This window comes from Apis cerana, linkage group LG1 (genome assembly GCF_029169275.1).
Source record: "Apis cerana isolate GH-2021 linkage group LG1, AcerK_1.0, whole genome shotgun sequence".
Taxonomy (NCBI): Eukaryota; Metazoa; Arthropoda; class Insecta; order Hymenoptera; family Apidae; genus Apis; species Apis cerana.
This window is the reverse complement of record NC_083852.1, coordinates 15,577,488-15,598,313: the sequence shown is the minus strand read 5'-3', so window position 1 is coordinate 15,598,313 and position 20,826 is coordinate 15,577,488. Positions and strand designations below refer to the sequence as shown.

General features: G+C 35.6%; 1 protein-coding gene across 3 annotated transcripts in view; it reads left to right on the top strand.

The window, feature by feature from the left end:
* LOC108003540 (cilia- and flagella-associated protein 298) overlaps window positions 1-10,864 on the top strand; it is an 87,431-nt gene extending 76,567 nt beyond the window's left edge. For all 3 annotated transcript variants that reach the window (XM_017065833.3, XM_062076957.1, XM_017065832.3), the window contains one exon: window positions 5,610-10,864. In XM_017065833.3, coding sequence (XP_016921322.2) covers window positions 5,610-5,720 — 111 coding nt within the window. In that variant the 3' untranslated portion in view covers window positions 5,721-10,864. The remainder of the gene's footprint in view (window positions 1-5,609) is intronic.
* The last annotated feature ends 9,962 nt before the right edge of the window (window positions 10,865-20,826 follow it).

Here is a 20,826-nt window from a genome sequence, read left to right as displayed (position 1 = left end):
AATTACGCAGTTCGCGTAAATAGTGGAAGTTCCAGTTGACGTAGTAATAGGAAACTTTATTTGCCAGACTATGAGTCGCCTGAGTTTTTCCCGAGCTGAGCTATAAATGGAAGGGTGCTTTGACTCGAAAGAATTATACGAGAGCACCGACATGAACGGAAATTATGATTTATTTTTCACTGTTCGGGGAGAATTATCGGGGAGAAATTGTAAGGAATATATATAGTAAAATATATCACGAAATTTTCTCAATTAAATGAGAATTTTAATTTCTAGGCTTGGATTAAATGAATTATTTTAAAAATTAATAAATTATAATCTTTCAATTAATATATTAATCGGATTATGATTGTTTCATACTTGTTTTGTCATTATTAGACTATAGATTTTTATGCAGAACAAGAAAAATAAGAAAAATTTTCAAAATTCCAGATATATATCAAACATCATGTAAAACATCAGTAATTTTATTACATAAATTTGTCATATAATTATCATAATATAATTTACTTGAGAAAAATCCTACAAAATATCACATAATATGCATCTATTTAATATTTAGAGTATCTAAAAAATATTTTATATTTTAGAATATTTTATATTTTATTATAAATAGAATAAATTAAATAAATAGAATAAATTTGTCATTTTATCTATAAATATAATATAATTCTAGTCATTAAATCCTTTTTACAGATATTAAATATTTTTCTTTAATAGTTCAATTTACACACTTCAATCAAATTCATATATCATTTTTTAAAAAAAGAATTCAATAATATAGAAATTGTTTTCGAAAAATATAACGATGAAATGATACAAAATGGAACATCATGCTGATGAAATACTCAAAAACTTGGTAACTGCAATGCTAGATATTAATGGAATGAAGTCTCAACATCACTCTGAGTTTCATGTTTCCATAGAGGGTGTGTTTAAATGGGAAACGAACAAAGTGGCGTCTTGCAGTCTGTGAAATCGATGAATTACTATAGAATTATTCAAAACTTGTGTTATTTTATACAGTTCGCAATATCTCTCTAGTGAGAAAAGAATATCATACATTTCACGTGAATTAATTTTATTTTTCATATAAAATTTTTCGTATTTTATCTGTTTTCATTTATTCTCGTGCATTATGGATCGAATCGAACTTTCCTTTTGAGAGATCCTGTATTTTCCAAGCCATATCTAGAAATTCCCTTCCATGCATCTTCGTCGTATCGTACGCGCGCACAATGTATGAATGAACGTGAATATTTGTCTTCTGATATTAAACCAGAGATTTCGTGGGAAATCAAGGTATAGAAATTCGATAATTTATTACAAAAAGAATATTTCATTAAATATTGTAATCATTAATAATGGCCGATAAATTATAGAAGAAAAAGAATTAAATTAGTTATTGATGTCTCTCTTTTCCAATAGATTTGATATCCAATTTAATATCCATACAAATTAAATTTTTAAAAAATTAAATTTTACAAATATAAGAAAATTATGTTTCGTCGAATTTTTAGTCGTCATTGCGCCTTTAGAGATAAAACAGAGGGAAGAGAATCTTTTCTTTCAAGTTCATTGTTACCTCTTCAGTTTTATTGAGAAAAAAAAAAAGAAAAGAAAAGGTATCGTGCAGAAAGGAGATGATCGAACAAAGCGGGGAAAGATAATAGCGTTGTCGGCTTGCCAAAAACTGCTACTGAAGCTTTCAAAGAGTTTTTTTTCCTTAAGGATATCTCACGGTTACTTGTCGTGCAAACTACGCGAACAATCGAATTCAAAAGTAGTTGAACTTCAAAGTAAAAAATTTAAACAATTTTTTATTATTATTCTCTGATCGTAATTATACAATTTCGTATCAATCGATAAAGGGTTAAATTAACTCTCTTTTAATACAAATAGAATATTCAAAATTTTAATGAACATATTATTAAAAATTTTCGCTTCGCTCAAATTAATTTGAAGAATAATTTGAGTAATTTTATTTTTATCGGAGATCGTCAGTATTAGAAATTTCAAGATAATCTACGATATCAAAGTGACCCAAAAGTTTCAAAATGAATTAAAACAGGAAGAAATTTCGTGAAATTGATACTTTCATCGCCCTTTGAAGTTTCATTTCTAAATTGAATCGATCCTTTAAATTCATGCTAGAATTTCGACAATATTTTTATTGATATTAATGAACCAATACCAATAAAACCAATCACGAATCGAAACCAAAAACAATATGACGATCATGCGAAGTCTGAATTTTGCTTAAATAATTTGCTTAAATCCTTAAAGAGGCAACGCTCGATTTGGATCTGTTCATCAAAGATTCGAATGCTTTTTGGAATTGCTGCTAATTGGAAATTCCCATCGGCTTTTCGGTGTCCCACGACGATCAATTTACCTACCACGATGTAATCAATTTCTCTTCTCTACGTATCAGAATTCGAAGCGCAGCGCATAATTAATTTTGACCACGATATCATTAATTAATTCCCAATTGAATTATTTTTTTCGAAGATCGAGGCATATTTGTTACAAATAATTAATTGCGTGAAAGTTTAATGAAAATATTATAGTTTATATCCAATTTTGAGATATTTATCATTCAAAAGTTTGAAGAAGAAAAGTTGCAAGTTTCGTTTATTTAATATCGAAAATTGTTGCGTCTTTGCATGTATCACGACGCAAAGTTTAAGATCGATCGATTATTGAAATATTCCCTTATAAATAAAGTTTAAATTTAATTTTTATTGTTATCATCAATTTTCATAGTAATTTATATTTTTCCATTAAGTTAATCTTCAACTCTATTTACAATTCGTCAAAGTAACTAATCTAAATCAAACTTGGTAGTATATTATCAGAAATTATACGAAACCATACATCAGTTTATTTGTGACAACCAGAAACACGATGCATAAACAACAATACCAGGTTCTCTCCTGTTTCTGGATATACATTCATATGTTTGTTTAAGATTATCCATCAAATTCAATTATCGCATGATGCACTAATATAAACGTGTCATTCTATTTATATGTGTGTAAACAGAGAACAGTGATTAACACAGTTTAAAAAGTTATTTAATTGAAATTCTAAATTTCTCAATATCAGTCTTAGAAGATTAAGAAGAATAATTTTTACATATAAAAAATTCTCTACTGACCAAGAATAATTAATCTACGTGATGAAATCAACACGTACCATCATTAGCTATGAATCTACCTCTACATGAGATGCGTGAGTGAGGTCACTTGTGAGGCTAAGCAAGGACGCAGGCATCGATTCTGACCTAACCACCTCTACCCTCCAGCTTATAATTCCAACAACTCACCCTATTTCCTCTTCTTTCTGCTCTTATCCCTTTTCTGTCCACCCGATTGCAAACTCTGCTACTTTCTTCGGCTTACTAAATATTCCTCGTATCACAGGTCATCGACTACTGGGTATCAAAGGATAAATTGCATCATTAATATCCTTACATTAATATTGTAATTGAAAATTACAATAAATTAATATTCAATCAGAAGAATTCTCAGATTTCTCAAATTGCCATTTATAATTTTTCTCTAATTAAAATAAATTTATATCCATTTATATAAATTTTAAAGATTAGATAAAGTCAAATTCTGTGTAATATATTTTATATCTCGCTTATATATTTATAAATATTTATCGAATAAAAGCAATCTGATATTAAAAATAAGAATCGAGCAATCATGAACAGAATGTATATGAGATCTCTCTAATCAACCTCTACAAAACAGTGAATATATCATTATTCCTTAATAATTTCAAAAACGAATCATAATCATCGATTGATTTACCGATCATCCTTTCTAAAAACGATTTCTCTGACATGTAAAAATTCGTCGAATAATAAAAAAAAATCGTCCAATCATTGTCTGGTCCAACATCTGAACATTTTCAATATTTATGATATAATAAAATACGTGTTTTAATATATGAAATTGCTCGTTAGCGTAACACGATCGATAGCGTTGTCCTCGTTGAACGTTAAAGTGGCCTCGGCTCTGGCATCTTGCCTGTACACCACCTCCTTACATTTACACCCTCTATCCCATTTCAAACATTTATTTTAAACATTTTCTTCTTTCCCCCTTCCTCCCTTTCTCTCTCTTTTCTCTCTCTCTCTCTCTCGTTATCTTCCAATTCGACGATTCCGCCACTACCTTCTAATTTCCGTCCGATCGACGTATCGCATCGCATCGAGCACGGGTGTAACATTACCAGAGGAAATAACGTGTTGTCGAACGAATTGATAATCGATAACCGCGTACAATTTTGAAGATTTTCAACGTCGAACGCCGTGTACACATTTTGATCAATAATACGGCATCACTTTGCGTTGGTCTGGTTTCGATGCGAACAGCAAGTAGAGCATGCGCCCGATAAACATTATAAAGGATCTGGTGTGTCACCTTTTCGAAACGGTTAATCGTTTTAACTTCGCGCCGTTTTTCTTCCCTTTTTTTTTTATTTTCTATCCTTTCTCTCTCTCTCTCTCTCTTTTTCGATACATCCGTTTTATTTCACATAGATGAGCGATGGAATTTCGTCGTGGTGAAATTTTGAAGGGAGCGGTAAATTGAGGATTCGATTAGTGATATGCAAATGTGAATATTACGTATTTTGAGAAAAGAGTATTTTAGAAAAGCGTAAGTTCTAATGGAATTTTTATTTCAATCTATTTCTATAGTTATTCAAAATGGAAATTTATCGTGGTACAGGTATTTTACGTGAAATGAACAAAGTTACATCGTGTTTTTAAATGTTACATGTTAAAAAATAGATTAGATGTTCCATTGTGTGAACGTGGCTTATTGTCCCGGAACAATTACTCTTCTAATATTCATGAATCGCTTTCCAGTGAATTTTGTTTCCTTGCTTAATTTAAAAAAAAAAAACTAGGACACAGAAATATTAAATTTGGAACAACATGGGACGAGTAAAATAGGGAGAGTAACGATATTACTTGGAAAATGAATTTTTTTTTATGGATCATATGGAGTTTCCTTGGTCCTTTTCCCTGGTATTCGAGATGAGATTATTAGAGGAGCATTCATTTGCTGCATAACTGTTTAAGACCATCGGCAAACTTGGATTATATCTCGATCCTCATCGTCGATGAGCTTCTTTAGGGCATTAAAGATCTCCAAGAGTTTCTGAGAGACACGTTATTCAAATCGATGATGAAATTATTCTCATGCAAACGAGATAATAAAACTATAGGGACATGATAAAACGTTCGTTTCGAAAAGATTTAAGAAAATTTTTTTTTCTATCCATTTGGAAAAAACGATAAATACATGCTCATGGAAAAGTAGAAATGAAACAAAATTTGTAAATACTAGAGGAAATTAATCTTTAAATTTATACCTTCTACATGTTATAGCTCTCTATTCTTCTAAAGGTAATTAATTATTATTATTTATTATCATAATTTGCTATCCGCAAAGAAATACTTAGTCGAACGCTTCAAATAGTCTCGCTTTTTTTCAATAATAATCTCAATAAACTTGCACACATACACATTCACGTACATAAAATCATCGACGACACGTTTGACCAATACAAATATATACCTGTTTCAGAAACTTGAGCAAGACGATGACGACCAGTATCTCGACTCCCCCTGGGCCGACGGCGGCAGTCTGAAGCGTCACTTTCAAGGTCTGAACAACATCTCCTGGAAACCGCATTAAGCGGTGCCCCAAGAACGGGATCTAGAAAAGAAGAGAGAAAGAGAGAGAGAGAGACGAAAAGAAAAATAATTTTTCTTTAACATAGCTTATTCAAGTCATCGACCGCGAATAGAGCCAATATTCTCTCACCAAAAATGGAGAACGAGAATTAAAAGAATAATAGGAAAAAAAAAAAAAGAAAAGAAGAAAAAGAAGAAGAAGAAGAAATCGCAAACGTAGCTTCAGATATTTCCACGGATACCACGGAGTGAACCAGTGGTGCACGATGCTCAAACGTAAGAGTTTCGAAAGGAACGGGCGTCGATTTGCGTCCAAATAAAACAAAAAAAATATATATATATATTATAAAAAAAGAATTTTAAAAAAGAAAGAAAAATAGGAATAAAAAAAATTCATCGGCGTTCTCTCCTCAAAAGCGTTAAAATTTACGGATTTAACCCATTTTGATTCAGATGATTCAGGACGATTCGTTCACGAAATAATAAAGAGAGAGCGAGCGAGCGAACGAGCGAGAGAGAGAGAGAGAGAAAGAGAGAGAGAGAGAGAGAGAAAGAATGTTTTAATATTATAATATATGCCACAACGCTATCGCATAATACTGTCCCACACCGTGTACGCGCTAATTATTATCCAATAGAGATATATAACGATATTTTGTGACAGACTTTTTTCTACTCGACAACCGCCCGTGGTCGCAAGAAACGGCAACCACCCCGGGCCCCGCTGATCGATTAATCCGTCAGTGGCTCGTGTTTTTAGTACGGTTCCCGATCGTGGCCGGAAACCGAGGCCGAACGATCGGCCGCTTGGCGAGGATCCAGCGAGGAAACATTACATTTGGATTCGTTGCCGATACTCTCTTGGGTCTCGTCGTATCGTAAAGGGCACTTCCTGCAACCATCAGAGAGAAAAAGATGAATTCCTTGAACCGCGACCGAAGAGCCACCGTTTTCGAAACATCAATATCCTCCTCTCCCTCCGATTGAATTGTAGAAACGTTGTAAAATCGTGCATTCGAAAGATAACCCTCTACGAAGGAAGGAAACGAAAGGTGTTTGATTTTGCGTCGAGTTAAGTTTTGTCTTATTAATCTTGAAGTATGTTTGATCCTTTTGGAAGCACCCTCTACGGTGTCTCGATGCCCACGACAACAGGCGAATTTTCCTTCCGTGCGGTTTGTATAATTATCCTCGTTGAAGAAGCCTGAAGTGGAATACAAGATGGAACGAGAGTCGTTTCCCAAGGGTTGAACGTTGAACCCGGTCGATTCGATCGCCAAGAGAAGCGATATGTATGTAATGGCCATACACACGCGATCCGCTCCTCCCGTGATAGAAATCGAGCGAAAGCAATTCCTGCCCATTTTTTCCGATAGCACGTGCCCGGAATCAAACACACTCGATCCTTTTTGCACAATTCTGGTTGGCTGGTTCGGTTATTATAGAGAATAAAAATAAAAAAATATATATATATATCTCAAGATTTGACGGGGGTGAAGATAGAAGATATGGGGGAGGGCGAGGACGCTGAAGAGGAGAGAAACCGAAATTGCGCGAGAAATTGGTGGACTAAACCCAAGTGGACTAAAGCTTAAAACGAGTAAATTAATGAAAATTAAAGAGTACCCGTTATCAAGTTAACAAGTATTACTAAGTTAATCTGCTTGCTGTGTGTGATCATGACGCGCATCCGAGATACGCCACTCCACGTGCATCGTAGACGAATCGAGAACCACACACACTCTATCGATACACACCTGTCTCTCTCTGTCACGTACACACAGACATTATTAAATACATACATACACAGGTTACGTGTACACGTCCGTCTCACTGTGGGAATACACTTCGCTTCTTTTTCGAGAATATCCGACGTGAATCCGAAATTATCTGCTTCGAGGGAAAGTGTGTTGCCACCCCACTTTTCTTACGTCGATAATCAGTAGATAATCTGCGTTTCTTTTGAGAAGCATTACGATTAATGGCGAAAAGAGAGAAAAATTTGAGTGACCGATAGGAGCTGAACATGTCGATTCGTGTCGATTGATTTGTCGGACTATTATCAGTTTGTACTACTGAACTTTACTCTTGTTTCTTAGAGCGATCGGATTTTTTGATCGATGATTGGATGATTGTACAACGTGGATATATACATATATATTTTTTACATTATAAAATGTTGAATGTATATTTAAAAGGAAGAAATTTAAAGAAAGGATGAGAATTCTATCGATTAATAATCTGTATAAAAATTCTTTGATTATTTCTACAATTTACGATTCTTGTCTATATCTGGATTGGAAATTTTACAACGGGATTGTTGTTAACTTCTCGAAAAAATCGCTTAAGAAAACTGTATGCGATTGAATCAAAATATTTTCCTTTATAAATTCCCACCACAATGAACCAAATCGATGTTCAGATCGATTGAATAGCACAATCGCAGTAAGGAAATAATATCAAACCCGGTATCAATAGTTGTTCGACACAGAACACGAAACACTCCTATCCGAGATATTGCGTATTATCACGAATACATCTTTGTGTCATGAAAAAAAGATGCAATTCTTTTTTTTTTTTTTTTAGGGGTGGATCGGGTCACGTTTGTCGATAGGAAGGAACGAAAAGAGATTTTGTTCCCGCTGGTTATTACCCTCTGTTAAAATGAAAACGGCAACAAATAGCACAGGCAGACGCTGCACGCAACATTTTTTAAAATATAGATTTTGCTGGCTAGCTCGCGGCGAGCTCAAACGGAAATTCATCCCTGTGATTACGCAAAGGAACACAGGGTGTTACTTGCGCAGATGGTGAAACAAGTAACAGTAGTTTTTTCGCGGCCTCGTTGCTGCGCGTGAATCGATACGAGTGGCGCAGGACAGGCGAACCTTCACCCCTGAAATCGATGGCAAAAATTGATGCTAAAATAATATTTTCACACGCCCCTTGAATCTCGGCATCTTGAAGTAGTAATTGTTGTAGTAAGTTTTTCGATTAGTTCTATTCGTTCCTTTGTGAATCGTCGTGAATTTCTTAATGTAACGATATTGTGGAATAATTTTTTTAAAGGATTTTTCAATATTTAGAGGGTTAATAAGTATCAAGTATCATTTTGTAATCGTAACATTTATTTTATTGTTAGTCTATACGTAGCTAGAATATTTCTTAGACTTATAAGTAAGAATATACCCCCGTTGAAAGTGTTTCAATTGTTTATCCGGTTAAATTAATTTTCTTACGAGAAAATGTAACTTATTGGATTCCGTGTTATTTTCAACTTATTGTCTTAATCGTGTCGCATTATTGTTAAGCAGAATATCGAAACAAACAATCGTATTCCCCTACATTGAAATTGATTTTCCACGCCTTGAAAACTCGAAATACAATCGCTGATTCGGATGATTTCGATCGATTTATAATTGGACGAAAAAAAAAGAAAAAAAGAAGAAGAAAAAAGAAAGGAAGAAAGAAATAGCGAAGCATAGTGAAAAATATATATATAAGAACATTCTTTCTCGCCAAGGAGGACGAGAGACGATTATTAATGGTGCTTGATCCGAAAAATATTTAAAATATCTGTAATTAGGAATAAATAATTTTCAACGTGTTCCGCATAACCATCGAAATACCTAATGAGATGATGATCTCACGTGTGATTCTCATTCGACGCGACGTCATTTTTGCAAAATTTGTTTAACACGTGAACATACACATGTGTACACATATGTACGAAAATTTGTTACACCCTATCACGCCCAACTAACATCTATACACACGTGTACACAAACACACACACGCACACATACACATACATATATACATACATACCCACAGAATAGACACGAATATATACATTAATAATCTATGGAAAGAAATAATAATTGAATTGTTTTTATGGATTAAGAACAAGTTGTCTGTGATCTACAATAATTAAAAGAATATTTAATAAGTATTAACATGGTAAATGCATAATTGACATGTCGATAATGTCGAACGAATCGGTTTTAGGGAATTAATAAATAAATATTAGAGAAACAAATTGAGATGATGGAGAGAAAGAGTGGAAAAAAAAAAAAAAGAAAAGAAAAGAAATAAATCGGATAATATTGGGGGTTGATCTCTCGCGTTAATGGATAGAGCAATATACGAATGGAAGAGGATGGGGAGAGAAATCGATAACGAAAAACGATTATCGCATTAACGACGTCATCACAAAGAAATTCTAGAGAAGAGGTATATTATATAAATACATATATATATATATAAACATTAAATAAATAAAGAAAGAAAAATAGAGATTTAAAAAAAAAATGGAGCACGCCATGTCTAAATAATATGTAATCGCTGCTGTTAATCAGTAATAATTCGCGATATATAAAGAGAAGAGGAGGGGAAAACCAATTTGTGCGTGCTGCGTTCGAAGTACCGATTAAAAAATACTAACACAAAAAATTATATAAATAAATATAATAAAAAAAAAAAAATAAATAAATAAATATATATATGGCACTTGACCGTCGCGGCTAAAAAAGAAAAAAAAAGTACATAGGATAGATAGATTTATAGAAGCGCAAAAAGAAAAAAAAACACCAAAAATCGTTCCTTCCACCCGCTCCGGCCGTGTATTTGATTATCGATTTTAAAATATATCGCATCTCATATAAAAAAAAGTCAAAGAAAAGCTCTGCGAACTTGTAAGCGCACCTCAGAATGCAATTAGTATGCCGTTTTAACTAACAAAAAAAAGAAAGAGAGAGAGAGAGAGAGAAGAGATACGGAGAGATGTACAATTGAACGGAAGCAAGTTGAAGGGAGAAAAGAAGAAAGGGGATATAGGAGATTTAAAAGAATGAATAAAAAAGATTGATATATAAAAATGCCACAATCACCGAGTAATAAGTTGTTCAACGAGCGTTGCGAAAGATGTTCGAGATAATTTTTGTACAGTTTTGGCACACATGAGAACGTGCAACATCGTCGTCTTTATATTTATGTACAACATTCAATTATTATAAATTTTCGATATTATTACAAAAACTATGATCGATTTCGTGTGAAAGTGTATATGGCTTTTTCTGCGGTTAACAATAAAATGTTGTCAAAGCTTTTTTCACGAGATATATATACATACATATTTCACTCAAACATTTGATATTTATCTGTTGATTGATATATCCTTCCCTTATTCGAAAATATAATTTGAAAAAAAAAAATATTTTATTTGTTGCGTCAGTTATCTAGATTATTAATAATATCAAAAAGAATTGCAATTTTTCACTAAAAAACAAATAAAAATATAAATTATGTTTATTTTAGCATTTAATTAATGGATTGAAAAGAATATAGACAAGAGCAATTAGTGGGAGAAGGACAGAGATAGGATAAAAATTCGGAAATCAGCGCCATCTTCAGAGTGCCGCAAATGAAACTAAGAAAATAAGGAGAGAAGATACAAAGAAAAGGATAGAGATATGGTAAGAATTAACTTCTAGCGCCATCTCTCGGATAACAACGATACTTTTTAAAGGATCTCCTTAAAGGATAAGGTAAATTAAGAATTTACTACTAGTGCCATCTCTTGAGTATTAAAATATTTAATTATAATTTAGTTTTAAATCCGCTTAAGAGATGGCGCCAGTTATTAATTCTCACTACTTTATCCTTGGAAAAAGTATCTTTAAAAATTATTCTCATAGTAGGATAAAGTAGAGTAAGAATTAAGTGTCAGCGCCATCTCTCGAGTGCTAAGATAACTAATTTAATAAAAATAATAATTTAACTTTTAAATTCAGCTAAGAGATGGCGCTAAAAGTCAATTCTTACCTATCTCTATCTTTTTCCTTCTATCTTCTCTCCTTATTTTTTTAGTTTCATTTGCGGCACTCTGAAGATGGCGCTGATTTCAAAATTTTTATCCTATCTCTATCCTTTACTCATTCGTGCTTTCCTTGTCTATCATACTCGCATGGAAGAATACGAAAAAATTAAACATCGTATTTTTTTCAAAAGTATAATATGTGTTAATATATCTTAAAAAAATGAATATTTAAATAATAAATAAAATATTGATAAGTATGTTAAATTCCATTAGAATTGAATAAAATGAATATTTTATTAATGAAAATATATAATCCAAATAGATAAATATAAGAAATACTAATATATTTTAATCTTCTCAAAATATATTCTTCTAATACAAAATCATTAAATTCAATCAAAAATTACCATTTTAAAAAAATTCAACATTTTGAAAATTTTAAAAAGATTTTACGTGCAATTATTATTATATTTACTTATTTATATTTTTGCTATAAAATAAATCGTAATTTTAACTCTTACTCATCCGATAACCGTAACTCAACAGACAAAATCATTTCCTCCCACTATATTATATCGATAATTGCTTAAAAAGTTGCCTGCAGTTTCTAATATTTTTTAATATAAAATATTTAAATGTTATAATTCTCAATTATACCTTAATTTATTAATTTTCTCAATTATTGATTTGATATAACGATTCGTTAAATTTATTTTATTGCAAGAAATCCCTTACTATTAATAATCAATTTAAAAATAATTTACTATTTTTAATCATTATTGATCATTCAATGAATGGCGAATGATAAATTTTTCGTTCAACTAACTTTTCGAAACGTGACAATTTCCTACGAAATTTTCCCTAGGAAGTATTATTAAAATTTGTTCAAAAAATAAATCATATTTCAAACAATAGATAATGAATTATTATACACTTACGATGACAATTACAAACAATTTACGTTTTAATTACAATATTATTGACACACGGTACATCTTCCAAGAAGGTAAATGAACACAAAACCCGCTCTCCAATTTTCACTTTTGAACCTCAATATAAATGCCCTTGGATTCTTTTACATTCGTACCCCTCAACTCGCACATATTCAAGATCCATTATGAGCTGTAGGCATGTCGAAATTATCATACATATTGGTTGGTCAGATGCCGACTCGGAGATACCTGCCACAGGTTGAAACGTCCGATTATTTAAACAAACCCGCGCGATACGATCGAGGTCTGCGGTCACACCCATCTTAGCGTGGCGGGGACCACGGAATTCTTCCACACGAGAAATTCACCAATAACTCGGTTAAACATTGTCGACGAGGATAAATATCTAAAGTGGCGTAATTTTATCAACTGCGATCAAGATATCCTCTGTCATTGAACTTAAGATTATACATACATTTGCGCGCAAAATAATAAAAAATAACACAATTTAAGGATAAATTTAAAACTTTAAAAAGTAAAATTTCGCATTTGGCAAGTCGCACGGGCGTATGAGTGGCTCGCTGCACAATTGCACGTGAAATGACGCACGCGTGGTCACGGCTCACCCGTTTGACAATAGGGTAGCAGCAGTGATCGTCCATTTCCCTTCGTGCACGCGGCGAAATTAAACGTCTCGTGCGTGGATATCGGCGAGCATTACACGCTCCTCACTTTCGCATATGAATAATAAAGGAGACGGTAATGCGTGAGCTCGACACCCTTATTTGGCTCTTAACCGAGTCGGCGTGCCTGACGACCGCAGCTGTGTAATCGAAATCTTCGCGCAGCCTGATAATTTATGCATAAATTTCGCGCGCCAATTCATCGTTAAGCATCTACGACGAGCTTTATAATCCACGAATGGAGATATTAACGAATTTACGGCTGCGTGTCGATTCTCACGGGTTTCTCTCTTTAACCGAATTTAATTCATCCGCTATCTAATCACGAATTTGTGCAACGATAACGATAATAATTTAGAAAAATTGGACATACACTTTCAAATATCTATCTTAACGTATTGATCGAATAAAAATCCTTGTTTGTGTATATAATCGCCCGCGATTCGAACGATCCATCATCGAGGATCAGATTAGACGAGTTTCCTGGAAGCAAACGATTTCTACGCGAAACGCAATTAAAATCGACGCGGATTTCTCCGCGTTGGATCTCGCGCGATCCACGTCCGATACTCCCCTCCTTCCCCTCCCCCCTTTCACGCATTCACCCTACGTGGAAAATGCCAGAGGACGGTATTAAATAAGTACAAAAAGGTAACAGACTGACAATGAGCGACGTACGTGCCCGCGAGAGGAGAGGAGAGAAGGCACGGCGCTACGGGGGCGTGTTGATATGCAGACGGCGTGCGTTGCGGCGGCATTGCCGAGCAAAGAGCATCGGGCTTCGGTTACGAAACGATTCTCGAAATACGGGATCGGATAGCGGAATACCAGTAGCCACTGTCTTCGATAAATTTTCAACTGGCCATACGATAGGTCGTCGAAGAGGAAGCGGTGCCCTTTCCACGGGGGAATACGAATACGTATTCTTACAAAGAGGAGTTTCGTTTCCAACAATCAACGATTCGTAACGAAATGCGATTTCGTGATATTTTCGGTAATCGGAAAATAGAATTTTTGAACGAGGAACGTTGAGTCAAAGCGCGATTAAAATTAATAAGTAAATTGTAAGTGTTAAGAAGTCAAAATCAACTTTTAAGAATTATATTTATAGAGAGGAAAGGCACGTGTCTTTTTCAGGATGAAATTATCTGAATTGCTCTTAAATGTAACTGTCGTGTGAAAGCAGGTAGGCAAACTGTTGAACAAGAAAGAAATCGAACAAGAAGAATTGAGAGACTCAAATTTAAATGCTTCTGATGCGAAATTGAGTTAATTTATACCAAACTTTCGTAAAAACTGTACTTTGATTCTTGAGCAACGAACCTCTCCTTTCCCTAATTTTATTTTCACCAGTTCCCACCCACGTAGAAATCATGTCACGCGTGTCGCCTATGCAGAAAGAAAGTCACCGATGAGGGAACGATATCGAAGTTGATCGAGGAGTGCCACGAACTGCACTCCTCGTTCCCATCCTATCCGTATTTCTCCACGCAAGAAGAGTCGCCCGATTTCTGCCAGGTCATCGAGTCTCATTTACAGAAAGGACCGTTCATCGTTAAACGGCAAGAAGCAAGGAGATCTCGAGTGGCTGACCCACGAACGATACGCCCACTCGATACCGCGATCTGATCCACGAACAAATCCCCGACGACGAATCGATCTGATTCGCTGTTTTCTTGCTAGCGGTACGCGTGTGAAATGAATACGCGATTTCTCGCCTGTTCCCATTCCTGAATACTTTATCGCGTCCCCCCTTGAACGATCTCCAAAGTTCCGGCACGTTCGACAGTTTTTGGAAAGTTTGCTTTTCTTCGTTGTTTTCTATTCTCTTCTCTTTCTTTCTCCTTGTCTCTCTCTCTCTCTTTTTTATCGTTCGTGGTATCGAATATCGGGATAGAATTAACTCGATTTTTCGAGAGATTTGTTTCAAGGAGAAGAATAGATGTATAATAAGAAATTGGGAAAATTTGGCTGTCAAAAGATGTTGGATTTTATTTTATTCAGGAGATATGAGAAAATTTAAAAAGAAAACACCATGAGCGTTAAATGGATCTGGTGATAAAATTAGTTTATTAGATATGAAATTAGAATACTGGGAGTTTTAAATGGATCTCGTGATAAGATAAGGATTTTATTCTTATGAAAGTGTAACACTAAAGCTAAATCTTTTGTTCGTATTATTTTTAACGATACAACGATATGAATTTTTATTTGATGTAATTTGAGATTGTGGCCAAAGCAGCGTAATAAAATATATGGTTTATAGCGTTATAACCGATAGGTAACGTTCTTTACATCTGGAATTATAAAAATGATCGCTAAATATACCGCGAAATATTGATTCAGAAGAAAAATGTGATAAAGAATATCGCGGTCGAAGTGAATTGAACCGAGAAATCGAAGAAATGGGAATAGGGACTGAAGTTCCATCTCATAAAGAATGAAAATTAATAAGAGGAAATAGAGCATATAAAATTTAATTACGATTCTGATAGGAGATCTTACGTTTTCTGTAATCTGTGTCATCGAGTATATTCATTATTAACCACTCAAAGAAAGATATCATAAAAATCTACGTGCTTAAGAAATCTACTCTGAAAAATTATTTTTCATTCTTTCGCCATGATCCCCCAATAATTCCACGTGTTTATGCAAAATAAAACTTGAATACACGATCAAGGAAGCAAAGAACAAATTCCTCCCTTGAGACGATTCGACATCTCAATTCCGATTAAAATCTCACGCTTCCAATTCCACTTGTCACCAACATCCCGAATCGAATCGATTTTCTCCAACGATTCTCCTCTCAATCCTTCCAAAAAAAGAAAATAATACAAAATCGTGGTGGCCCGTTCGCACACAACACGAAGGATACGTTTACAAACGCGGTGCGCTGACTCGAGCGTTTACTCGCCGCCGGTGTCTCCACCCACTTTATCCCTGCTTACAGCTGCGGACCGGACTCTGGTTTTCCACAGCGAACCCCCCTGCTGCCCGCACGCTTTTTCCCAGCACGCTTCCTTTCCTCCCCTGCTTCCGCGTGTCCCCGTTCCCCGGAGGAGAGAATCGTTCTGCGGCCTGGGTCGATCTTTCGGGCGCGGTGGCAATAAAAAACAGTCCAGTCAGCGGGGCGTGGATCGCCGATGGCACCACCGCCGCCGCCGCCACCCCGCACAGATTTCGTTCAGCTCGCGGGCAATCAGCTTGACCCCCGCGAAAGGGGACGAGGGCGAGAAATGCAATCCGGGACGCTGTTGCGTTTCTTCTTCGAGAAATCCGCGAAAGGGACGAATTTGCATTCGGGTTATTCAGTGGGAATTGGAGAAGTTTGGATATAAGAGAAATTTTAAAGGAAAGTATCATTAGATTGTCCTATGAGAAGTTTGAAAATTCAATGTGGGAATGTATATATTGTATATTTTAATAGGTTAATTTGTGAGAGAGTTATTTCTCATGATTGGAGCGATTGTTTAATTCTCTTTTGACAATTATTCGCTAATTTTTCACTAAATGGTTTATTTTTGTTTTAGAAGATTATAATATATCGGTCTTTGCAATTAAAATTGGTTTGAATTATTTTATTCGATCTTAATTTTAATTATTTAATTATAAATTGGAATTTTTGAGACGATGTTATTAATTGCAATTCTTATGAATTATATTATTGTTCACTTATGATTATAATTCTGACATTAATTCGAGATTAATTAGGAACGAATATTTTCAAAGCTTATTAAGTTTGCAAAAATATTCACGAAAAGATATACATAATACATATATTTTTAATAAGAATGCATTGAGGAAGAAAGGAAGACAATGAATTTTAAATTTCTGCACTCCTGGCAATTGTCCACGCGATATCAGAAAGAGGAGGTTCCTTTGCGAGCTTTGATTCGATTCTTCGACTTTCTCGATATCGTAAATTCGTATCGAAACCTCGAAGAAGCAACGAGGGGCTATATGGGTTAAAAGTTCGAAGAAAAAGAAACGAAAAATATTGAAAATCGTGCGAGATTAGACTCGATTTAAGAGCGGAAATGCTTAAAATAATTAAAACATCGCTTAATAAAATAAAATGTTCCATTTAATCAATTGAACTATTCGTGAAAAATTAATTTGATTTTATTCATCAACGAAATTGAAAAATCAAACTCTGTTTCAATTACGATACGCCGTTTTAGTCGCGAACAACATAGTTAATATTATAACGCCATCCATTAACGATGAATACCCATTCAAAATTCTTCTTATAATAATAAATCAATCTCTTCCAGTGATAATTCAAAATAACACACCTATTTCCAAATATATTCTATCCAATCTCGATCCTCTTTTTCTTCTTCTTCTTCTATTTCTTCTTCTTCGCACACTTCCAATAATTTCCAATAAACGAAACTACCCTCACTAAACTTTTATAAATCTTCAAACAATTTTTTTTTATTTTAAAAAACCATGCATTCCACTTGCCAAAATCATTCTTCGACCCTCTCCACCCCAATCTCCCTCAACCCCGATTCACAAAATTCGTTCCATTCTCGAGTGGCCCTTCCAACCGACCACCAACCCCTTCCAATCACCTTCAAAAGCGACTTCCTTCCACTCGAACCTCTCCACCCCCGAGTTAATCAACCCCGTCAAACTCGATCGAGGCTCGCAGCGGCCCGAAAATAAGCGGGCGACTTGCGACTCCCTCGTAAGAGAATTACCACCACCTAATCGGGTGGAGATAGAGATAGGTTACCGGACCAATCGAGAACACGGGCGCAGAGTAACAGCGATCGAGAAGGAGAGCCTCGATCGAATCGAGAGGCGACTCGAATCGAGCGAGATCCCGTGTCGATGGATGCCCACTTTTGGCGGCGGCACGAGGGGGTCGGATATCGGCGTGGATCGGAAAAGCAGGGGGTCGTGGAGGGGTGCGGCCTCGTCGCCGGTAGCCGAGATATCAGTATCAACGCGGTGTAATCAGCGAACCACGCCCATCAGCCGCTATACCCGCTCCGTTCCGCCCACTACGGCAATTACACCCTCGAGTCACCCACTGGAGGGGAACATTAAACTCCGTTTCCATGCCCCGGCCCTCCCTCACCCACCTCCTCGCCTCTTCGGGTCTCATTCGCTCGCTCCACGGCCACCGTACTCCTCCTCTCGCCCCCTGGAGGCAGACAGGCTGCACGAGCGGCGTGCACACCGATCCGGACGCGAAACGATGCTCGCCTTTTTCACCCTCTTTTTCTTCCCTTCTCTTTTCTTTCTTTTTCTTTCTTTTTTGCACCTCGAACTCGAACGGCTGCCACCGGCGGATTCGACCAAGGTGGCTTGGACGAGTTTACGAGTAGGCGCGGTAATGAGATCGATTAACGGGAAAGGAACTCTTGCGTGTCTTCTCTCGCGTGATTTCACGTTCGTTGTTTGTTGCGTACGCGGACGTGACTTGATTGCCGCGGTTTTTGAAAAGGGGGAACGGGTGGGATGATCGGATCGAGTGGTTAGGGGTTGATCGAATGAGAACGAAAGATCTTTTTTCTTTTCTATGATTGATGCGAGTTTGAAAAGAAAGAGGATAATTTGGTAGGGAATGTTTCCGTAATGGTTGATATTGGATTTTATGGAGTAGAAGATTTTTGGTTTGAGATTTTTGTTGATTGCGTATATATTTAGTGTAAGTTCTAAAAAAAAAGAAGAGATAATTTAGTAGAAAATTTAGTTTCTGTAATTAGGATTTGATCTTCTATTGATTATATGATTTGGAAAGAAATCATTTGGATGCTTCTATAGGATTTGAATGAAAGATTTTGGAGAATTGAGATTTTTGATCGAAAGTTTCACCGATATTGCGTGATTATTAAAAATAGGGAAAAATATTTCTCCACGAACAGATTGAAAATTTAAGGAAAAGTGAATCAAATTTAGAATTATTGATTCGAATTTTAAATAACACAGTGGTAATTGAGGATAAATTGCTCTATCCGGTGTCAATAATATCGATGTGTAAATTTAACGCGTTAATCGAGTTTGGGAAAGGGAGAATTGAATTTTTAAAGAATTTTTTTTCATAGATTTAAAAGATAATTTAAAAGTATTGTAGATAAAATAAAATACACCGTATGAGATTAGATTTCTTCTTCAGGATTAAAAGAAGTGTAAGGGTGAAACTGAGTTCTCACACCCACACGGAACGAGAGTGGCAAATAATAAACGGTGAAACTAACGCGGTCTATTTCCCACACTCGGCACTGCTACTCGAGCGCCGGGAGATTTTTCCCATTTTCCCCAATAGGGCCGTGAAATTGAGCAGACAAATCGCAGCTCGAGAGAGCGCGACGAATTTCACCGGTCTCTGCCCTCTGTATCAAACGTCTGTCACCTTCTATTTGCCCCTTGTTTCCAACTGTTATTAGTGGAACAGATTAATTCATTCTAACTTTTCCATTGAAGAAAAATGTTCATCCGCTTTATATTATTCGGAAAATATAAAAGAAGAAAATGTTCCTCGAACATTTAATACCTTTTCCATCCATTTTCATGTATCTATCCCTTTGAGATTTTGAAAATGATGTCACAATCCTAGATAAAATTCGTTCGATAATCGATGCTCATTCCACCGGATAGTCGAAAACATCCGCAATCAATATATTCGTGCTATCAATATATTCGGTTCCGTGCCAGTGACTGTTCCAGAACGGATATCCGCGGCGAGGGATTATTAGTTTTCCGCTCTTGGAAGCGGTGTTTTCATCGAGCGGACGTGTAGCGCAGAAAGAGGGAGAAAGAGAGGGAAAGAGAGAGGATGGCACAGAGAACGTCTAGGCCGTACGTTACGGTCTGGGGGAGCCGCTTCTCTGTCCTACGGTAGGCGTGGTTGAAATCACGAGATGATTTATCCTTTGCGAAGCGGTAACTGCCGAGATCCTCGGCTAAACGACCACGGTCCTTCGTGTATTAACCGTAATGCACTCTGCCGTTGCCATTGTGCGCACTGTATATAACTATACCTACCCTTGGCCAGGATCTTGCACAACCCCTCGTCCAAGGCTCTTTCTCATTTAGCTACATGGATCATTCTCCTTTGCCTTCTAGACCGCGTTTACTCCTCCTTTTAATGCGCTTGTCCCCGTATTTAATATTAAAGATTTCTTTTCTTTTTTTACGAAAATTGAATTAAAAAAAATCTCTCGAAAAATACGATATATTTAAAATTTCTTGTTATTATTAATTTTCTTCTCGAATGGTGGTTGATTCGTCGATGCTTAATAGTTTGTGCTGCACAAATTCGTATAATAGAATTGGAATTGTCACAGTGCAAATAACAAGGTACGGAGAAGAAAATTAGAACCGTACATTTATAATATAATTGATACCTTCCGTACATTAAACCGATACTCCACGCACTTTGAACCCTACCCCATTGTGTCCCATAATTTCTTTCCCCCGACGTAACGCCCCAAGCTGAAGTCACTGCATGATTTCGCCCGATCCTTTCTACGTTAATGCGCGTGAGATGCATCGAGCGTATTGATATTCGTGTAGTCGCAAATGTTGATCGATTAGGCGTCGCGTGAGTTACGTACAATTTATATATTTCTACGAAAAGGAACGTGTCAGAATTTTGACAGAGGACTCGATAATTAACAATATAAAAAAATTGCTACGATGAAAAGAAGAGATAAAAAT